The 19,977-nt window shown below is 43.0% G+C and overlaps 1 protein-coding gene and 1 long non-coding RNA gene across 2 annotated transcripts; one reads left to right on the top strand and one right to left on the bottom strand.

The window, feature by feature from the left end:
- Positions 1–840: 840 nt before the first annotated feature.
- Positions 841–1,963, bottom strand: LOC102654741. Its single transcript, XR_411426.3, has 2 exons — positions 1,829–1,963; positions 841–1,058 (listed from the first exon to the last, which is right to left on the bottom strand). It is a non-coding gene; the product is annotated as an uncharacterized LOC102654741 (long non-coding RNA).
- On the top strand, positions 1,839–19,702 carry LOC408277. Its single transcript, XM_026443212.1, has 6 exons — positions 1,839–2,186; positions 9,169–9,246; positions 17,023–17,810; positions 17,974–18,297; positions 18,367–18,679; positions 18,752–19,702. The coding sequence occupies exons 2-6, from the start codon at positions 9,187–9,189 to the stop codon at positions 19,160–19,162; spliced, it is 1,896 nt and encodes a 631-aa protein (XP_026298997.1). The 5' UTR covers positions 1,839–2,186; positions 9,169–9,186; the 3' UTR covers positions 19,163–19,702.
- The last annotated feature ends 275 nt before the right edge of the window (positions 19,703–19,977 follow it).

Here is a 19,977-nt window from a genome sequence, read left to right as displayed (position 1 = left end):
TTCGCTGCTATCTTGACCGTGCTCTACTTCCGGTATCCCGCAGAAGAGAAAGGGGAGAGGCGGCCAACCCGATATTTCTACGTATACACGTAAATTGCGTACGCGTCTTGGAGCACGATAGTTTCTTACGATAGAAGAAAATTTTTCCTTTTTTTAAAAAAGATAAATATTTTTTTAAAAAAAGGAAAAAGAGATAATTTTGACTTTTCTATGATCCAATATTTTATTTTATAAAAGCTACGAGGATCGAGGGAAAACAATTTTTATTTATTTAAAAGGAAAATAAATTGAATATACATTTCGAGGACGAGTTTCTTACGATAAAACAAAATTTTTCCTTTTTTTATAAAAGAGATAACCTAATTTTGATCTCTCATGATCCAATATTTTATTTTATAAAAGCTACGAGGATCAAGGAAAATTTTTATTATCTATTTTATTTATATATTATTTATTTATATATTATTTAATTTTTATTTATTTAAAAAGAAAGAAAGAAAAATAAATTGCATATATATCTTCGAGTTTCTTACGATAGAACAAAATTTTTCCTTTTTTAAAAAAACGAGAAAAAGAGATAATTTTGACCCTTCTACGATCCAATATTTTATTTCGTTAGATTGCATATACATCTTCGAGGACGAGTTTCTTAATATTCTACGATTTCGTAAAAGTTACGAGGATCAAACTCAAGAAAAACAATTTTTATTTATTTAAAAAGAAAGAAAAAAATAAAATAAATTGCATATATATTTCGAGTTTCTTACGATAGAACAAAATTTTTCCTTTTTTAAAAAAACGAGGAAAAGAGATAATTTTGATATAATTAATTTGAGATAATTAATCTTCTATGATAATATTTTATTTTGTAAAAGCTATGAGGATCAAGCCCAGGGAAAACAATTTTTATTTATTTAAAAAGAAAGAAAGAAATAAAATAAATTGCATACACATCTTCGAGCACGAGTTTCTCTATAATATTCTCTAACCTCGCAAAACTTACGAAAATCAATCAACCCAAAGAAACCAATTTCTACTCGCCCAATCTTTCTTTAAACCTGCAAGAATCGGAAAGACTTTCGTTAATATCAGTTCCGGGTATCCAGGTCGGGTAGTCAAACTTGGAAACACCTTGACGGTGATTCACCGCGACTCTCCTTCGTTTCCACGATCAACAGGGAGAAAAAAAGGAAAAAAAAGAAAGTCGAGCCCGCAGCCTCCATTCAAACCATCTCCTCCTCCCTCACCTCCTCCTCCCCCTCCTCCTCTCTTTTCAAATCCAATCCCCCTTTAAAAACCATCCAAAATTTCTCTTTCTTCAAAATTTTCCCCCAAACATATCCAAAAAAACCCTTCCTCCTAACCCTTCTCCTCTATTAACGAAGAAAGAAAGAAAGAGAAGAAAGAGAAGAAAGAGAAGAAAGAGAAGAAAGAAAGAAAGAGAAGAAAGAAAGAAAGAGAAGAAAGAAAGAAAGAGAAGAAAGAAAGAAAGAGAAGAAAGAAAGAAAGAGAAGAAAGAAAGAAAGAAAGAAAGAGAAGAAAGAAAGAAAGAAAGAGAAGAAAGAAAGAAAGAAAGAGAAGAAAGAGAAGAAAGAAGAAAAGAGAAGAAAGAAAGAAAGAGAAGAAACAGAAAAAAGAAAGAAAGAGAAGAAAGAAAGAGAAGAAAGAGAAGAAAGAAAGAAAGAGGAGGAGGAGGAGGAGGGAGGCGAGGAATTGGAATTTTCGGGCGAGGGGCCCGGCGAAGGGGGTTTTCGGTGAAAGCCGACGAAAGACGGCGACGACCCGTCGAGAGGGGAGAGTATATAGACTGCGTTTCGTTTCTGCTCACCTCACAACGAACACTCGCTCGCCGCCGCCGTCGTTGCCGTCGTTGCCGTCGTTGCCCGCCTCAGTGTTTTTCGTTCGTCCACTCGAATCGGCGGCGTTCATCTCCACCGAATATCTGCATCGGAAGGAATTCGAGGATTTTCGAGCCCGAAACTCGTCTGTGCGTCTGTGCGTCCTCTCAGAGAGAGGAGGAGGAGGAGGAGGAGGTGGAGGTGGAGGAGGAGGTGGAGGAGGAGGAGGGTGGAGGAGGAGGAATAGACGCATAAGTGCTAAGTGTGTGTGCCAAATAGGATTATAAGAGAGAAGAAAGGCGGAGAGGAAGAGAGAGAGGAAAAAAGGATAGAGAAGGAAGGAAAAAGGTTTGTGAGAGACTTTGGTGGATCAGTCTGGTGACTAACATATATTTGTATATATATATATGTATGTGGTGCGTAAGATGTAACAACGGTGACAATTTTTCGAAAAATTTGTCTCGCACATGTGTGTGAATTATTTGTGTTTTTCTGTCTTTTTTTTCTTTTTTTTTTTTATTGGTATTTGGTTCTATTTGGTGACTCGTGCATATTTTTCCGTAGCATCATTCCGTCCGTGGAAAAGAGACGAAGGGAAGGAGAGGAGGAAAGATTGGCACAGATGGATCGAATTGATCGCTCTTCCTATTCCGCTTTGTCATTCGCGAAAATTTTCAAATTCTTCTTATACGTATTTAACAAGAAAGTTTTAAAGTTTAAGTTTTTCGAGGGGAAATCGAGGATTTTTTTTTTGTATTTTTCTCTCTTTACTTCTCGTGAGAAAATTTATTTCGATCGATTCTTTCGATCTGTTTCGTGGAAAAATTTCGGTCGATTTTTTCGATTTTTCTGCAGAAAAAATTTCGATCGATTTTTTCGATTTCTCTGCAGAAAAAATTTCGATCGATTATTTCTTTTTTTTTTTCGTGGAAAAATTTCGATCGATTATTTCTTTCTTTCTCGTGGAAAAATTTATTTCGATCGATTCTTTTTTTCTTTCTCGTAGAAAAATTTCGATCGATTCTTTCGATCTCTTTCGTGGAAAAATTTCGAACGATTCTTTCCATCTCTCTCGTGGAAAAATTTTGATCGATTTTTTTCTTTTTTTCTCGTGGGAAAAATTTCATGGTCGATTTTTTCGATCTTTCTGATGGAAAAATTTCGATCGATTATTTTTTTCTTTTTCATAAAAAAATTTCGATCAATTATTTTTTTCTTTTTCATGGAAAAATTTCATGATGAATTTTTTCTTTTTTTTTCGTGGAAAAATTTCGTGGTTGATTCTTTCGATCTCTCTCATAGAAAAATTTCGATCGATTATTTTTTTCTTTCTCGTGGAAATATTTCGTGGTCGATTTTTTCGATCTTTCTGATGGAAAAATTTCGATCGATTATTTCTTTCTTTCTCGTGGAAATATTTCGTGGTCGATTTTTTCGATTTTTATGATGGAAAAATTTCGATCGATTCTTTCGATCTTTTTCGTGGAAAAATTTCGATTGATTCTTTTGATTTCTCTCGTAAAAAAATTTCGTGATCGATTTTTTTTTTCTCTCTCATAGAAAAATTTCCATCAATTTTCTCTTTCTTTCTTATGAAAAAATTTCGGTCGATTCTTTCGATCTTTTTCGTAAAAAAATTTCGTGATCGATTTTTTCTTTCTCTCTCATAGAAAAATTTCGGTCGATTTTTTCTTTCTCTCTCGTAAAAAAATTTCGATCTCTCTGATGGAAAAATTTCGTGATCGATCTCGTGGGGGATCTTTTCGAGAAGACGAAAGAGAGAGAGAAAGAGAGAGAGAGAGAGAGAGAGAGAGAGAGAGGCTCAGCGGAAGCTGTAACGTTTTCTTCCTCGCGGATCGGCCCCCCACTCCCTCGTGATGATCTCGTGAACACGAACACGAACACGTTGAAAAGGCAAAAGGGTATGTGGGGTAGCGAGTCAGTGTGTCAGCGTTCTCACGTCTCTCTTCGAGGCGTCCTTCCTTCTCCGGTTCTATGCCGAGAATAAGGCCGCGTGTAGGCAGAGAAAGATGTTGGCGCGCTCGTACGCGCGAAGTGGGAGGGGAGGAGTGAGAGAGAGAGAGGCGAGGGGACGGGATTTCGCCGTCACGAGAATCTCACGAGTGTCGTTCAACATTTCGTATCGATCGATCCAATCCTGCCGCATGTTTTCGTACGAGCCTTTCGTACGATGACGATTTAGAGGCCAATCCAATAATCGAGTCTTCTCGAGGATGAAAATCTCTTTCTTCTCCTCTCCAGATTTCGAAAAACAATTTTCGATTCGCCATTCTTCCCAAATATGATGATAAATGTACTCGTATAATTCAATCATTCGAAAAATAAATCGAGTTTATCGAGAGGAGAGGTTGGAAACTCGCGCGCGATTTCCACGAGAAACGAAAAGCATTTTCGTCGAGGCCGGATTTCGAAGCGCTGTTTCAACGAGCGGGACGAATATTCGTGAAAGTTGGAAGACTCGTGTCCACACGTGAGATCAATTTTCCGCCACGCCGTTTGCCTTAATTTCCCGCTTTCTGCTTTCCTTCCTACGGGAAAGAAAAAAGAAAAAATGCGACGAGATAAAAATATATCCCGAATATCTCGTTTCCCGATCTTTCTCTCCCCCCCCCCCTTCCGACTCTTTCCACCTGTTAACCAGATCGTATAAAATTATCCCTTTTCTCTTTTCTCCACGCTCGTTTGGCGCATTTTTTAAATCGTTTCTTCTTTTGAATTTTGTAATTTTGCAGAAAGACAGAGAGAGAGAGAAGTTTTGACTAAATTATAATTTTTTTATCAATTTTTATACTTCAATATTTTTCTAATACAATTTTTATTTATTTTTTAAATTATATTATTTCAAGTGTTCGAAAACTTTCAAATAAATACTTCTACGTTGCGAGATCAGCAACGTTATAATAATTCACGTTCAAAATTTCTTCGATGTAATAAAACATTCTCAAACTTCTCTAAATTCTTACAAATGCGCATACAATGCATAATAATCCAATAATTTCATCACATTCCAAAACACGTTCAAACTTCTCCAAAATATAACGAATTACAAACGCGTAATGAGTAACGTGGCCAAGTTGATTGTTGGACCGGGGAACGATTCGGGGAAACGAATTGGCTCCAACTCTGCGATTTTTCCTACGAAAAATAATCCGCCCCGCAAGAGCGTGCCTCGACTCGTAACTTTCCATATAAGTGGAACGGCGTAACCATTAGCCCGGGTCTTTTCCACCTTTTTCTTTTCTTTTCCCTTCCTTTCTTTCCTTCCTTCTCTCTTACCTTTGCACATATCCTTTCGTCCATATCACTTTCACAAACGCTCGGGGAGGACAGAATTTCGCGGCGACCGTTCCTCGTTCCGTTCCGTTCCGTTCTGTCCCGTTCCGTTCCGTTCCATTCCGTTCCGTTCCGTTCCGCGCCGCCTCGCTCGCCTCGCATTCTTCAAACCCGGGGTTTCTCGCTCGATGCGTGCGTGTGCATCGTGCTCTTATAACGGTACCTCGTTACGTCACACGTAGCGCTCGCACCTGTCACGCCTCGACAAAAGGGTTGCACCACACGCGCACCGGTATTATAATAATAATAATAGTAATAAGGGGGAAGGGGGACAAGGAGGAAGCCGCGTCGTCATCCGATATCTGATTTCCGTGACGAGGGAACCGGGACTTCGTCCCTTCTCCTTCTCCTTCTCCTTCTTCTTCCCTTAGTATTCGCTTTGCACGGCTGGCGGCGCATCGATCGATTCTTTTTTACACGAAACCTAATCGCCCATACGCGCAACGTATCTATGAAGAAAAACACATGTCGGAATATCGCGTTCGAATCGAGACGTTTCGAGTAACCATTTCGAGAATAAAATTTTCGAAAATGCTTCAGATATTCAGTGAAGAAAATACATATACGTTATATCGTTTCCGTGCTTATCTTATTACCGAGAATCTTGTTTATTATTATTTCACCGGTTATCCCAAGTTTGGAGGGAATTTCTCGGGATTCTTGACCAAAGAAACGTAATTATTCTTCGGTATTTTTGAATGTGGGTCAGGTTAGCGATGGCCGTTGATGGAAAGAAAAAAAAACGGTACAAAGATTTAACGACCAATGATGATAAATTCATGAGGATATCTCCCCCTCTCCCTCTCTCTCTCTCTCTCTCTCAAGTTCAACCGACGAAAACGAGGGTAGAGGAAGCGCATGACGGAACCTGTGCACACCTATATACACATATATACACACGCGCCTACGAAATAATTGTGCAACAACGTTTCTCCGGCTAACGATCGCTCCTTCCGCCCACTCGTCATCGTCATCCCACCCGAGTTTTCCAACGCACAATTATCTCCTTATGCTCGTTATGGGGGAAAACCATGCTCGACGAGAATTTCGAAATTATCGAGCACCCGGCCCCGTTCGGATGCACGATTTTTCCTCGCTCTCCATTACGCATTCGTGATTTGGAACGTGAGACGCGGACGGGAGACACATTCTCGAGACACGCGTGCGCGTCGCCACGGTTGTTGGATGCAGGAGAAAAAAAAAAGGAGACGAAGAAGAAAATTCTATTCTCTCTTTCTCGCGGAAGAGAAATTCGATTCGATTGTGAGGAGCTGTCCTTTTTTTTTTTTTTTTTTTTTTTTCTTTTACAACAAAATAACAATTTTCGCACGGACGAAATTCTCTTATCGTTAAATCTCTCTTTCTCCAAGCGGAAAATTATTATTCTGAGGATAATTGGATGAGTCTCGTTTCTATAATTTTATCAAAGTTAAATATTTCGATTGTCGAATAGTAGCCAACCTAAACTCTGGATTAAAATGTTGGTCGGTTGGAAAGGAGGTCGTTATCTCATTCCAAATCGTATTTAACAGTAGCTTTCATCAACTTACATGGAGCTCATTAAAATAACACAAGGAGCGGTAAACGCTTCTTCAAATTAGAAAAGATTTCGATAAACGTAAATTTATCGAAAGAAAAAGAAGAAGAACTCTTTCTCCAAAAATTTCTCCAAAAATATCGACAAAAATTCAAACTTGACTCGTCGATATATATAATAAAGAATAGAGACAGTTTGAAGAGGGTCGAAAAAGCAGGAGGCGCGCCGCTCACTTTCCTTTTCCGCGGCTCGTCGAAATCCCGCCTCGAATCGATCGATAATTCGACCCGCGCGAAGAGCAACCCGCCCGACCCAGATTATCTTCGGGCCGCGCGGCGGCCGGCGCTCGCCGCTAATCCGCCGGATCCGTCCGCCTGGACTCGATAACCGAGTCTTCGAAAACCGAGCGGATAAAACCGTGGCCGGTGAAAGTGAATCGGGGTCGTTTTGTAACGAGGGAGAGAGGAGATTTAACGGATAATTAAACGAGGTAAATAGGAGAGGGGAGGGGGGGAGGGAAGGGAACCGGTTTAGCTACATTCGATAAATCGTTGTTATCGTCGAAAAAAGAAGAAGGAGGGAATTCCTCAATTTTGCATTCAAATGGGACGTAAAAGTGGATCGGGAAGCCGATCACGGCCGAAAAATTGAATCGAAACGGTGTAATTTCTTCACTCGTGTGTCGATATTTCTCCTCACGAAAAGAGAGAGAGAGAAAAAAAACTCACGAGTTGTCTAAAGAGAGAGAGAGAGAGAGAGATAGTCGAACTTGGAAGTTGTTTCTTTTTGAAAAAGAAGAAAGAAAAAAAGTATCATCGTACAAGTTGGTCTATTATCGACTCTGCCAATCTCTCGTAAAAGTGGGCCGCGTTTTATTTTCGCGCGTGTCCACTCGACACGTTGCAATCAACGGACGCGATAATTGCGTCCGTTTCTACTTGTCCGCTTTTCTATTTATTAATTCCATATCCTGTATCGAAAAATTCAATCCCCATAATTCTTCTCCCTTTTTGTTTTGTCGAAATCGAGTCCTAACCCACAATCGAGACGCTGCAATTCATTCCCGCGCTTTTAACGCCTATTCGCTAGCCACCATCGGCTCGTCTCTTTCTCTCTTTCTCCGTCTTTCTCACCGATCGATATCCGTCCATCCGCGTAACGTGCCACGAGACACGAATCTTCGTCGTTTTCTCGCGCGAATGAATTTCAACGAATGCGAAACGAGTTCGAATGCCCGAACACGAGCGAATTTTTCTCAAAATCTTCCCCATGTAAGAAAGGGATTCCAACCAGAAATTATTCGTCCAAAATTCTCGAAACTCTCTCTCTCTCTCGAGACAGGTAAGAAAGTTGAAGAAAGACACGGGACGGAGGCAGGAGTGGGGGGAAGGAAAGGAGGCAGGAGTGGAGGGGGTAGGCGAGCGCGGTTGCGGGCCCTGTTACGCAGAAGGCGGAAGTGGGAGGGGGCGAGGGTAGAGGACGAGCGGCACGATCGAGATCGTGAGTAGGTCAGTAGGACGTGGCTCGTGGCCGAGGCGAGCGTGGCTCGCGCGTTCAGTCGGTCCCCGTCGGCCAACCTCGAGCCAACTCTCTCAGCGGGCCCCGCGCGCGCAACACGTACACGTAACGCGACGCACAACACGCACCTTCCCGCCCGTTCCTCTTCTCTCCTCGCCAGCGCCTGGAAACGAGGGAGAGAGAGAGACAGAGAAGAACAGGAAGAAGAAGGAGAGGGGAGAAAGAGAGAATCGCGCGGGCCCCGATGACAAACCCCGTAGTTTCTTCGCTCGAATTTCAATTGTTTCGCGCGTGAAAAATAGGATTCTGCTGCCTTCTCCGCGCGGGATAAGGATACAGAGGTGCGATTCCTCTTTTCTCTCCCTGTGAATCCCTATTTTCAAAGTGGTACCCTATTTCTCCAAAATTTTCACTTCAAATCATCATCCTCTTCAATTATTGCTCGAATATAGAAGATTTCCATTTTCAGTCCATTATTTTTATAGAAAGATTTTTTATTTTTTTTTATGTTATAATTGATTTATTTCATTTCCACGGACGAGGAAGAAATAAAGGGAAGGAAAATTTTAAATTTTCGAGGGATTTTTTCTATCTCTTTCTTCGAAGAGCTTATTTCTTTCCTTCGATTTAGCGGCGGAAAAACCGGTAAACGTGCCACTTGCGCATTCGACTGGCTACAAAGCGCCACGGATCCCCTTTTCTTTTCCTTCGATGCTCGCGCTTCCCCTCCTCCCTCGCGAAAGAATCGTCGAGAGAAAGAGAAAGGAAGAGAGAGAGAGAAGAATCGATCGAAAGAAAAAAAAGGAACGAGCGTTTGCGAATAAATCGTCACGTGACCCAGATACGAATGGAAAAATAAATTTGAGAAAAAAAAAATACGGTGGCCAGCATATTCATATCAGGATTTGTTTTTCATTGCAGGGAGGAGACGCTCGCACGATGGAGAGAACGTTGCGGAAGTCAAGCCTGTTGATCTTATTGCTGAGTCTGCTGTTAGCCGTGAGTACAATTTACGATTCACTCGTAATTAATTCGTCCCTCTCTCTCTGTTAAGCGTACCATTACGCTAGCAGACGCGTAACACTTTTCTTTGGACGCCGCGTGCGCTATCCGTGCTATAAACCCGGTTCGATCGATGAACCGATCGTTTCATTCGGTGACAATTCGTAATATTCGAGTTTGAATGTCAATTTCCTCATTCGAGTTTCCTTTACTCGAAGAAAGAAATATAATTAATTTCTGAGGTGAGAGAAAGAGAGAGAGAGAGGGAGGGAGAGAGATCCATCCCCTCCTCCACTTTCGCTTTCTCTCACCGGTCTAATTAAATCGGATGGAGATGCAACGGGTTGGCGCGGTTTTCGATCGGGCGATATCGGGTATCGTCGTTTAAGGACGTCGATTTACCACCGCGGCTGCTCCCCTCGTTTAAACTGGCGGCGACCGTTATTCCCGAGCCGAGTGAAACAGGTGAATCTATTTATGCACCTGTCCGTCTTCTTTCCAATGCCATTGTCGCGCGCTCAACTTGCAATCGAACGATCCGAGTCATCCTCTTCGAGCCACATTGTTCGTATACATATATATATATATATATATATATATATATATATATATATATATATATATACATATGCACGTCTTTATGTCTGGAATCCGCGAAGACAGTTTGCAAGCGCCTTTATTACGTCACGCATGATAACGATTGGACGAAACGTTGGATTCCGTTCGATACGAGATATCGTTTATTCCACATTTTCTCGAACGAACGAGTTTGAAATTGAACTTGTTCCGCGCACTTTTTCCGTCCAACGCCTAAACGCGCGCAACACCGCTATTCGCACGTGCCGGCCGGGAAACAACGTTACAGGGGCGGTCCCGCTTGCGCCACATATATATATATATATATATATATATATATATATATATATATATATATATATATATATGCCGTTGTGTGGCGCTGATCGTTTCGAAGTAAAGCTCGAAGTCTCCACCGTGAACGAGGAGCAGCACCTATTCTTTTTACGTATACGCGCCACTGTTTTCTGGTAATACACGCGTCTTTTTTTAAAACTTCTCTTCTTACACGATTTTATCGACCGAGATGTATTGTATCGCTATCTTTTTCATCCGTCGGGGCTGAAAAAGGTGGAAAGTAAAGCAACACGAATAACAATAGCAATAATAATACGAAACGTTCCCGCGCCGTGTAATAATTTTTCCGCGATTACGGGAGAATAGACTTTTTAACCTCCTCTCCTTACACGATCGATTTTATCCACCGAGATCGTTCGAGCCAACTCGTATCTCTCGCTTTTTTATCCGTCGAGACGGAAAAAGGCGGAAAGTAAAGCGACGTTGCCAAACGAATAACAATAATACGAAACGTTCTCGCGCCGTGTAGTAATTTTTCCTCGATTATGGGAGAATAAAGTGTACGCAATTAATTCGTATTTCGATCGAAAAACAGTTGAAATCTCGGGGTCAGGCTTTTTTTTAACGAGAATTAAGATTTATTAATTCCACGTTTCACAATATCCTATTATTTGCTTCCCGAATTATATCTCGATAATTCGAACGAATTCGATCCGATTCTCGTCGGTTTAAGGGAATAAAAATCTTTCTACCGAGCAACACAACAGTAATAACAACAAGAACATACACATATATATATATATACGTAACTTTATTCGGGATCATTAACCGGTTTATTCTTCTTTTGTCAATTCACCGCTCCATTCTCGAGAATCGGGAGAGGGGAGGGGGGGAGAATGAGCGAGTGAATGAAGCCGGGCACAGGCTTGCACGGGTTGCACAGGTGGCAGGTAGCAGGCTACAACGAGCCACGTTGTAGCACCGGTGTGTGTTAACTATACGGTTGAGCAGGCGAAGCGAAGATAGTGGGTCATCGCGCCGGACGCGATGCCCTCTTTCGACTATACGCTCTCTAGACGATCCCCCCCCCCTCTCGCCCCTGTTTCTCCCCCCTCGTTCAAGGGGGACGGGGGACGAGATATATAGCGGGTCAGACTCTAGTCGAGTTCCAACCGGAGGATCCACTTCTTTTCCATAGCCAGCTTTCTTTCCTGAGAAACAGTGTCTCGTCTCTTTCTTTCTTTCTTTCGAGCCAAGGCCTTTTTAACGCGAAACGATCGCACTCGGCTCCGACTTCTGTTTGATGACCGGTGTCTTCTTCTTCTTCTTCTCTTTCGCAGTTTTTCTTTCTGGAGGAAAATTTGAGGCGGTTATCTGAGAAGGAAAGAGAGAAGGAAGGTTTGGATGGATTCTTTATTTATTTGATCGAGATCTCGAGGTTATTCGAGGGATATGTATATATATCTTGGAAAAAGGAGATCTTGGATAGGAGAGTGTAATTTTAAAGGGTACGTCGGTTTGTTTATGTATCTAGATGTTTTTTTGTGTTATTCGTATATAGTTTTCTGGAAATAATAAATTGTAAGGGGAAGTAGTATTTTTTGAAAATTGGAAAGAAATAATTTAGGTGAAGTTAGGTATCGTTCGAGTCACTGTCAGTCGTGTAAAGAACGATTAAACTGTTGCACAGAAGTATGTAAGTCGAGTTTGGGGAAAAATTTTATGAACAAATTTTATATCGATCTTTGGAACGTTTTTTACGAATTTTTCGTATCGATCTTTCGAATATTCTTCAATGAACATTTCGTATCGATCTTTTGAGTATATTTCAACGAATATTTCATATCGATCCTTCGAACATCCTTCGATAAATTTTTTAACGAATATTTTATATCGATTTTTTGAATATTTTTCAACGAACATTTCATCGATCTTTTGAATATATTTCAACGAATATTTCATCGATCTTCTATATATCGATTCTTCGAACATTTTTTAATGAATTTTTAACGAAAATTTCATATCGATCTAGCGAATATCCTTTAACGAATATTTTATATCGATCTTTCGAATATCTTTTAACGAATATTTTATATCGATCTTTCGAACATTCAATGAATTTTTAATGAACATTTCATATCGATCTCTCGAACATTTCTTGAATTTTTAACGAAAATTAATGAATTTTTAACGAAAATTTCATATCGATCTTTCAAATATACTTCAATGAACATTTCATATTGTTCCTTCGAATATTTTTTAATGATAATATTTCATATCGATCTTTCGAATATTCTTTAACGAAAATTTCATATCGATGCTTTGAATATTCTTTGACAAATTTTTAACGAATATTTCATATCAATCTTTCAAATATACTTCAATGAACATTTCATATCGATCCTTCGAATATTTTTTAATGACTATTTCATATCGATCCTTCGAATATCCTTCAACGAAAATTTCACATCGATCCCTTGAATATTTTTTAACGAATTTTTAACAAAAATTACGTTTCCCTTTTCATCTCAGAGGTGGAGCAAAAGTTTCAAAACCATTATTATCCTCGCCCCCGGTTGAAATATCGTGTTCCTAAGCGAGCCGGGATGCGACGCAATAAAAAAATTCTGACTCGTCGCGGCTGAAATTACATTAGGGCTGAAATATGGGCGGGAATTAATGTAAACAGAGGGAGACAGGTGGCGCGTCGAGCGCGAAAAGACGCTGCATTCTCGTTACACGCTGCGTTCCACGCGCTTATTATCATTCCTCCTTTCTTTTCTCTTTCTTGAAAAATTGCAAAAGTCAATCATCATTCGAGAAATTCGCTCCAAACATTTCTAAAATAATTTCCAAAATAATCTCCTCCTAATACGATAATTGACGATGATTCATTTCGAATGACAAAATGACGAAATTTTCGATCGATCAGAAACAATTTCTAATTTCGTTGTAATTCTCGTCGCGTGCAAAAATGGAAAATTTTTTTATTTTATTTTATATATAGAACCGAGTTATTCAAAAGGATAATCTTTATTTATAGAATCATCTGGATCAGTGAAAACTCGTAATTCGATGCTATGAAATAAACGGTAAGCGGTTAAGATAAAAAGGGAAAGAAGGAGGTAATCGGTTTGCGATGTTGCGGGTTACCGCCAACTTTCCACTCTCTGCCGCGCTAATCTCTGCAATTCGTAATTCGAGATTCTCTAAAGCGAGCAGATTGACGTTTCCCTCTTTCCGTCACGCCGCTCTTTCCGTTTCTCTCGTAATCGAATTGAACGGAAAATAAATGAGATAAAAATCCAAAAACTTTTGAACTTTTAAACGAGGACGAAGAAAGGAAGGAAGGAAGGAAGGAAGGTGCAGGAAAAGGCGTTTACGCGCTTAATGCACGGTCGTTCGTTTCGCACGGCGCGGTGTTCTTCTTTAATTAAAATCCCCTTCCTCCCCGCCGACGAAAGAGCGCGCACGACTCGCCGCCGGCTTCTCAACCCGATTCTCACGGCTTTTTAGGGCCGCGCGTTTTAATTGGATCGCCCCGACTTTCCCGCCATTTCTCCATTTTCGAAGAATGGAAAGAAAAATGGGCGAGAAGAATATGGCGGAGAAGATCCCATCCTTCTTTCCTTCCATTCTTATTTGTTTCAATTTATCGTTGATTATTATTAATCGAAATCCTAATTTTGAATTAAAATATACAACTTCTGGGTGATGAAAAAATATCGGAATAATAAAATTGGACGAGAAAAGAAATAAAGTATCGAAATTTCGATCGAAACACAGTGATAGGTTCTTAAAATTATGCAATGTTAGAAATGATAGTAAATAACGAAGGCTTAAAAATTTCTTCATCGTTTTGTAAAAAGCAACCGTGTAAAAAGTCGCATACATTTAACTCGCTTTTAACAAAACGCCTACAGCTTTCCCCGACATCCGTTATCGCGCGATCCACTTTAATCCGCGAAACGAGTTCATCCAATAGAGAGATCTAATATCACGTCTGGAACCGTAAATGTCAATATTAATATATTTTCAATCGGGACCGAAAAGAAACGAATTTCTCGAGCGACACTACCCGTGACCCGACCTACATTTCCGCCACCATATATATATATATATATATATATACATATACACGAAGACTTTGCGATTTCTCTTCGCAAAAATCGCGTTATCTCGCTTTTCGTTTGCCAACCACCCGCACGATTCTCTCGTCGCTTTCGAAACGAGAGAAACTCCCTTCTCTCTCTCTCTCTCTCTTTCCTCTTTCGAAATTGACTTACCGCGCTCGAAATTTCGACCGAAACTCTCCTCTCTCTCTCTCTCTCTCTCTCTCTCTCTCTCTCTCTCTCTCTCTCTCTCTCTCTCTCTCTCTCTCTCTCTGTGTGTGTGTGTGTGTGTGTGTGTGTGTGTGTGTGTGTGTGTGTGTGTGTGTGTGTGTGTGTGTGTGTGTGTGTGTGTGTGTGTGTGTGTGTGTGTGTGTGGTTCTACTTCTCTCTCTCTCTCTCTCTCTCTCTCTCTCTCTCTCTCTCTCTCTCTCTCTCTCTCTCTCTCTCTCTCTCTCTCTCTCTCTCTCTCTCTCTCTCTGTGTGTGTGTGTGTGTGTGTGTGTGTGTGTGTGTGTGTGTGTGTGTGTGTGTGTGTGTGTGTGTGTGTGTGTGTGTGTGTGTGTGTGTGTGTGTGTGTGTGTGTGTGTGTGTGTGGTGTGTGTGTGTGTGTGTGTGTGTGTGTGTGTGTGTGTGTGTGTGTGGTTCTACTTCTCTCTCTCTCTCTCTCTCTCTCTCTCTCTCTCTCTCTCTCTCTCTCTCTCTCTCTCTCTCTCTCTCTCTCTCTCTCTCTCTCTCTCTCTCTCTCTAAAATATCTCTCTCTAAGATATATCTCTCTTCTCTCTCCTCTCCTCTCTCTCTCTCTCTCTCGATCTTTCGAAATTGGTTCACCGCGCTGGAAATTTCGATCATTAGAAGGATCCTGGTCGACGAAGGAAATATGGAAGGCGAAACGATCGGCTTTCGGGTTGGTCCTGCCTCGTTCGGTGAAAGTCGATGACGGGCTTCTTCCCCGACGGGCGAATGACAATGGAAAAGTGAAACCGAGCCGATCCTGGCTTCGATCGAAGCCGGAAGCCGGCCTCCGTTTCGTGAAAGTGATTCACGTTTTAATTAACGTGAAAAGGCGAGGAATTCGAATTGAAGGAAAATTTTTCGAAATTTTCGAGAGCTCGGTCACGGGTTTTAATTCCGGCCTCCTCCAAGTCTGGAAAGCCTTTGGAGCAGATCGGGAGCGCAACAGTCAAAGTCTTCTACTTCTTCTACGCGTATAATTTTCCTTTCTCTCTTTCTTTCGACTTTTCGAAAAGATTGAATCTTGGAACGAAACGTTTACGCGGGGAGGGGAAGGGAAGGGGAGGAAGACGATTCAATTTCGTAACTCGGAACTCGTGTCCGTTTAGAGAGACTTGTCCATAACCGCTTTTTACAGTTATTTATTTTTATTTTTAGAACGATCGGCACCGTTCCTTTCTTTCTTTCTTTCTTTCTTTCTTCCTTCCCTCGTCGAATTCGACGATCGACAAACGCTTGCCAACGCTCGAAGAAGAAGGAGAAGAAGCGTGTCAATGATCCGGCCGGGCGGGACGTGAGAAAAATTTCGAGCTAGGGATTTTATTTTATCCGGGTGGGGAAAGCGCGTAATTCGTATTCGATCGTATTCAACCTGGAATTTGTAGAATCCGTGGGCGTTGGTTCGGATCGCTCGACGACACGATTGCATTTCAACAACCGATCAAACCGTTGCTCTCTTTCGATTCCTAATCCTTGACCCGAATCCACGACTCGTCACGATTTTAAATCTCTCTCTCTCTATATATATATGTGTGTGTGTTTTTATTACGTTAATTTTACGGGGAGCGTGGTCCAATTCCGCGTGAAACGACGATCCAGTCGAATCTCGAGCGTCCAAATAATCCGGCTTCGATCGACGTTGCAACGTCGCAACGACGTTCGTGGAATTCGTGATGCGACTCTCGCTCGAGCTCATTCAGCTCGTTGTCATTCATCGTCAATTCGGGAAGAACCGGCTTACTGGGCACCGTTCGTGGAACAAAAACGAGGAAAGAAGAAGCCGCACGCGATTTCGAAACGTTGTTGCCGGTTATTAACCGCTCGTGCTCGGCCGAGCCACACGATTTTCCCGAGAGATGGGTTTTCTTAGCTAACTTGAAACCGTTTTACGAATCAACGTGTAAAATGTGTATATTTTGATGTTTCGTGTATCTCTACGCGCAAGGAAAAGAGAATTTGTCGTCGAATGTGAAAGTCTACGTATTTATTTTCGATTATTCGAGATTCTTTCCTTCTCTCTATCGTCGATTTCTTTAATAAAAATAGTTTCACTTTACTAGTCCAATCATTATCACGTTCTACGAAAAACTAGAAAAAACTTTGAAAATAATATTTCTATTCCCAAAATGCAATTCGAGACGATCTAAAACCTAACCATTAGACGGTATATTATTCCACGCTTTAGAACATAAAGCGCAAAGAGGTTAGGAATCGTTCGAAATGGTACTCGAGAGAGAGTCGTCTCCCTCGAGTTATCCGAAGCGTGGAATAGTATACTACCGAATGGTTAGATTCCTTTTATCTTGCATTAGTGGTGACAATAGAAATATTATTTTCAAAGTTTTAACCGAGCACGGAAGCACGAAATGAACGAAATTCGAGGATGCGTCTGATTTTTAACTTTCCACGAAAACTAAATAACAACAAGTCTTCTTATTCACTTTTAAAAGCGACGAAATTATTTCTATTCGCCTACCTTTTCCGTTTTCTTCTGCTCGAACGGATAAACAATTGATCGAGAGTCGGCGTTCAACGTTGTTTCGTGTTTTCTTCACAGAGGGCGAGGTGCGAGGCCCCGCTGGTGGACAGCAGCGCCCTCCCGCTGGAGCACAGGTCGGTGTACGGGGCGGGCGGGCCGCAGTACGGGGCGGCGGGGGGCGCGCACGGCGCGGAGGAGAACTGGCCGCTCGCCTCCCCCGACACCCCGCAGATCAAGCATCTTCAGGTGCAGTGCGAGAAGACGCACATGCGGGTGAACATCGAGTTCGACAGGCCGTTCTACGGGATGATCTTCAGCAAGGGCTTCTACTCGGATCCCCACTGCGTCCATTTGAAGCCTGGCACCGGCCACCTGAGCGCCACCTTCGAGATATTCCTCAACTCGTGCGGGATGAGCTCCTCGGCGAATCACAATGTGGCCGCTTACGGCGCCCCCACCCCGTCCGGCAGTTACGTCGAGAACACAATCATCGTCCAGTACGATCCGTACGTGCAAGAAGTGTGGGACCAGGCGAGGAAACTGAGATGCACATGGTACGACTTCTACGAGAAGGCGGTCACGTTCAGGCCGTTCCAGGTCGACATGCTGCACGCGGTCACCGCCAACTTCCTCGGCGACAACTTGCAATGCTGGATGCAGATACAGGTGGGCAAGGGGCCGTGGGCGAGCGAGGTGTCGGGCATTGTGAAGATAGGCCAGACCATGACCATGGTGTTGGCCATCAAAGACGACGAGAACAAGTTCGACATGCTGGTCAGGAATTGCGTCGCCCACGACGGGAAGAGGGCGCCCATCCAACTTGTCGACCAGTACGGCTGCGTTGTCAGGCCTAAGATCATGTCCAGGTAAAATACACGATCCATATATATATATACGATTATATATAATATCGTTAATTATATTATATAATATCATATATCGTATATATGATTATATATAATATCGTATATTTTATATATGTACGATTCGAGACGTGGATCGAGATGTAAAGTCCGCCATTGTTCCCAGGTTCCAGAAGATAAAGAACTTCGGCCCTAGCGCCTCTGTCGTCAGCTTCGCCTACTTCCAAGCCTTCAAATTCCCCGACAGCATGAACGTCCACTTCCAGTGCGTGATACAGGTGTGCCGTTACAACTGTCCCGAGCCCAAGTGCGGCCACCCGGGCCTCGAGTACGGGGCGCCCGCGGCGGCGGGCCTCGCCCACGAGTACGGGGCCCCGCCCGTCCACCAGGGCCTGGGCCCGGAATACGGGGCCCCGCCCGTCCCCGAATACGGCGTGCCACCCGCGTTCGCCGATCCCCGCCATCCCAGCGGCCCGGCAGGAGCGTACAGGTAAGTGGAGGGGGGGGGGGAGATTGGGAAAATTTGAAAAATTTCTGACCCGAATTTGGGGGGGAGCAGCGAGCAGAACGCGGACGTGGTGCCGGCGCCGCAGGCGCAGACGTCGTCCTCGTCGCCGAGCTCGACGCCGGGCGACGCGACAGCGAGCAGCCCCCCCCGCGACAGCCCGCAGCAGGACAGCATCCATCTTCCGCCGCCGCCCCTCCCCGGCCACCCGGCGGCCGCCTACCAGACCGTGAAGAGGAAGGGGAGCGCGGGGTCCGAGGAGCTGGAGGGTAACCTGGCCACGCTGGGCGGTCGGCCCAGGTCGGTCGAGGGTTTCCCAGCCGAGCTGAGGGGAGCCAGAAGGCGAAGATACGTGGACGACGATCCCGTGAGTATATTTTCGAGAGATAAGGAGGAACGAGCGAGGAAAAGAAAAGATGGATTATTATGTTCTCGTTAGATGGATCGGACGATCGTGAGCCTGGTGAAGGTTGGCCGAGTGTACAAGAGGGCCGCCCAAGAGATGACCGACGTGAACACGTCGAGGACGATCCAAGTGGTGGCGCCGGGCGACGTCAACTTCGCCCTGGGGACGACCAACTCGAGCAACGACACCACGGTCGTCATACAGAACGCGGCCGCGTCCACCGATCCGGAGACGATCTGCATGAGCTTACCGGGCTTCGTAGGTGGCCTGGTCATGCTGCTACTCGTCGTTGTGGTCGCCTCCCTGGTGGCGGCCTTCCTCTTCGTCAGGGTGCGGGCCGTCGATCGGAAGAACATGGTGGCGGGGGGAGGTTTCGTCCACCCGGCGTACGCGGCCGAGAACTGCCCCGTCTCCAACCCCGAGTTCGTCAAGGCGGCCAACTGAGAGATCGTCGCCGTCGGGATACGTTACATGGACATTTCGATAGGATCTCGGGACACCTATGCTGTATATGTATATATATATATGTATATATACACATATATACATATATATATACATATATATACGTACGATGGAAATAATTACAGAGCCGAGTTACCCGACACGAAAACGTTCTCTCCGTTTCTTCTTCCCTTCCTCCTCTTTCTTCTCGAATTTCCCACTTTCCTTCTTTCTCCCCTCCACTCACTTCCTCTTCTTGAAAAACGGATGGAACGAAACGGGTAAAAAGAAACGTGTAAATAAGCGTTACACTTAGGAAGGAATCCGTTGTGAAATTAGAAAAAAGAAAAAAAAAAGAAAAGATAAGAATAAAATTGTCGGCGTGCTCGTAGGCGCGGGGGGATAAGATTGATCGCCTCGGAACAGTCTCGAAGGGCATTGTAAATAAGTCGGAAGTGGTAGGACGGCCCTACGCGACCCACAGGATACGACATTTGAATTTCGCGTCCTCGATTATTTATATACATATCTACACACATACACATACAGACACACACAAACGTTCGTGTACTTATTATACGAGAAGGGTATTTATCCTTGTATTTTCTTCTCAAAACTTCGTCTCGTACCTCATTTCGTCTAGCGAGCCACGGATTCTCCTCTCTCGTCGACTATGTGTGTTGGAACCCGTGACGATTATTATTATTACTATTATTACTATTATTATTATTATTATTATTACTACTACTATTATTATTATTATTATTATTTATTTGTTTGTTTCTCTAACTAAGCGCGGCCCATTCCCCCTCCCT

This window comes from Apis mellifera, linkage group LG10, assembly GCF_003254395.2.
Source record: "Apis mellifera strain DH4 linkage group LG10, Amel_HAv3.1, whole genome shotgun sequence".
NCBI classification, from domain to species: Eukaryota; Metazoa; Arthropoda; class Insecta; order Hymenoptera; family Apidae; genus Apis; species Apis mellifera.
The sequence above is the reverse complement of the archived record's forward strand: the minus strand, read 5'-3'. Positions and strand labels throughout refer to the sequence as shown.

Coding starts and splice junctions, on each gene's coding strand:
- LOC408277 (XM_026443212.1), top strand. CDS start 9,187: ATGGAGAGAACGTTGCGGAAGTCAAGCCTGTTGATCTTATTGCTGAGT. Junction 18,298..18,366: donor GGCCCGGCAGGAGCGTACAG/GTAAGTGGAGGG, acceptor GGGGGGGAGCAG/CGAGCAGAACGCGGACGTGG. Junction 18,680..18,751: donor GATACGTGGACGACGATCCC/GTGAGTATATTT, acceptor TGTTCTCGTTAG/ATGGATCGGACGATCGTGAG.